At 39.7% G+C, this 1,613-nt stretch overlaps 1 protein-coding gene across 1 annotated transcript; it reads right to left on the bottom strand.

Annotated features, from left to right (window-relative positions):
• Positions 1–532: 532 nt before the first annotated feature.
• LOC109279332 (olfactory receptor 6X1-like) lies at positions 533–1,429 on the bottom strand. Its single transcript, XM_019470802.1, is given in 4 exon segments — positions 533–897; positions 900–1,058; positions 1,061–1,261; positions 1,264–1,429. Coding segments are annotated over 4 exon segments (891 nt in total).
• Positions 1,430–1,613: the final 184 nt, after the last annotated feature.

The raw sequence follows: 1,613 nt of genomic DNA, 5'->3' as shown, positions 1-1,613 counted from the left end.
GAACTGACAAGAGAGACTAAGGTGACTATCTAAATGAGGATACCTACCCTTTAGCCGAGATTAGTCTAACCACACAGGAAACATTTTCTATAAATCTTTGTTTTAGCTGAAACAATGATTAATTAAAGGAAATCGTATGTTTCAAATTACACAGACAATCAGTTGAAGCAATGAGAGAATCAATATTCTTGATTAGAATAATCATATGAGAAATTAGGGAAGCACTGTATAACCATCACATAAATCACATAAATGATGCAGAACATAAATAACAAAGAGGATTGCTTATGATGATCTATGCTGATTTTGCTATGTTAAAGGTCAGTGGAGCCACAACAAACATGAACACAAACCCCTCAACCTCTTTATTTTAGAAGAATTATAATCTAAATCATCTGCCTTCTTTATAAAAATTATTGATATGTACTTCCCAAAGAGACTTCTAGAATCAGTTTGCTACAGGAGCCTGCAGAAAAGTCAACATTTTAGTCCTCATTCTTTAACCTCAAATATTTTATTTCTAGCCACTGATTTATTTCAAGGCAGTCTTTACTGCTTTGTTCCTCAAAGTATAAATGAAAGGGTTCAGCAGTGGCGTTACAAAGGTGTTCAGAAGGGATACCGCTTTGTTCATATTTGGTGAGGCGTGCCCTCTTGGCCTGACATAAATGAATATGACCGCCCCATAAAGCATGATGACTACAGTCAGGTGAGCAATGCAGGTGTAGAAAGCTTTCTGTCTCCCAGTAGCAGATGGGATCCTCAATATGGTAAAAATGATGGCGAAGTAGGGGATGACAGTCAAAAAGGAAGTGCTAAACAGAACCACTGTAGTGACAGTGAAAATAAGCCGTTCAATATGGTGGGTCTCAGTGCAAGCCAGCTTCAGCAGTGGCCCAGCTCACAGTAGAAGTGACTGATGATACTGGGGCCACAGAATGGCAGTCCGAATACCAGAACAGTTTGCACAAAGACAATCAGAAAGCCACCCATCCAAGAGCCAAATGAGACCTGAGCACACAGTTTTCCACTCCTGATGGCGGCGTAGTGGAGAGGGTGCATATTGCTATGTATCGGTCAAAGGACATGGCTGTGAAGAGGAAAAACTCAGTAGCACCAAGGAACAAGTGGGAGAAGGCTTGGGCTTTGCACCCAGCTATGCTGACAGACTTCTTGACATCCAGAAGACTGGCCAAAAGCTTGGGTATAGTGGCCAAGACATAGATGATTCCCAAAAATGACAGATTTCCAAGGAATATTTGGGTTTGTGGAGAGCGTTGTCATTCACCACTGTGGCAACGATGATGACATTCCCAGTGGCAGTCAAAATGTAAATGACCAAGACTCCCACAAAGAGCAAAACATGAACCCTTTGAAGGCTGGGGAAACCGAGAAGAATAAATTCAGTCACAAAAATCTGGTTTTCCATCCTCTGCTTCCACGATGTATATTTCTGCATTAATAAATATAGCAAGTAAAGGAGTGATCAAAGGGGTTTTTTATGTGAGGAGGAAAGAGGAAATACATAGATATACATGTGTATGCACATATAGGTATGTATACAAATATATGTATGCAAGAGACATTTTTTAATTGATTTTAACATTTATTTT

This window comes from Aptenodytes forsteri, unplaced genomic scaffold (genome assembly GCF_000699145.1).
Source record: "Aptenodytes forsteri isolate BGI_AS27 unplaced genomic scaffold, ASM69914v1 Scaffold976, whole genome shotgun sequence".
Lineage (NCBI taxonomy): Eukaryota > Metazoa > Chordata > Aves > Sphenisciformes > Spheniscidae > Aptenodytes > Aptenodytes forsteri.
The sequence above is the reverse complement of the archived record's forward strand: the minus strand, read 5'-3'. Positions and strand labels throughout refer to the sequence as shown.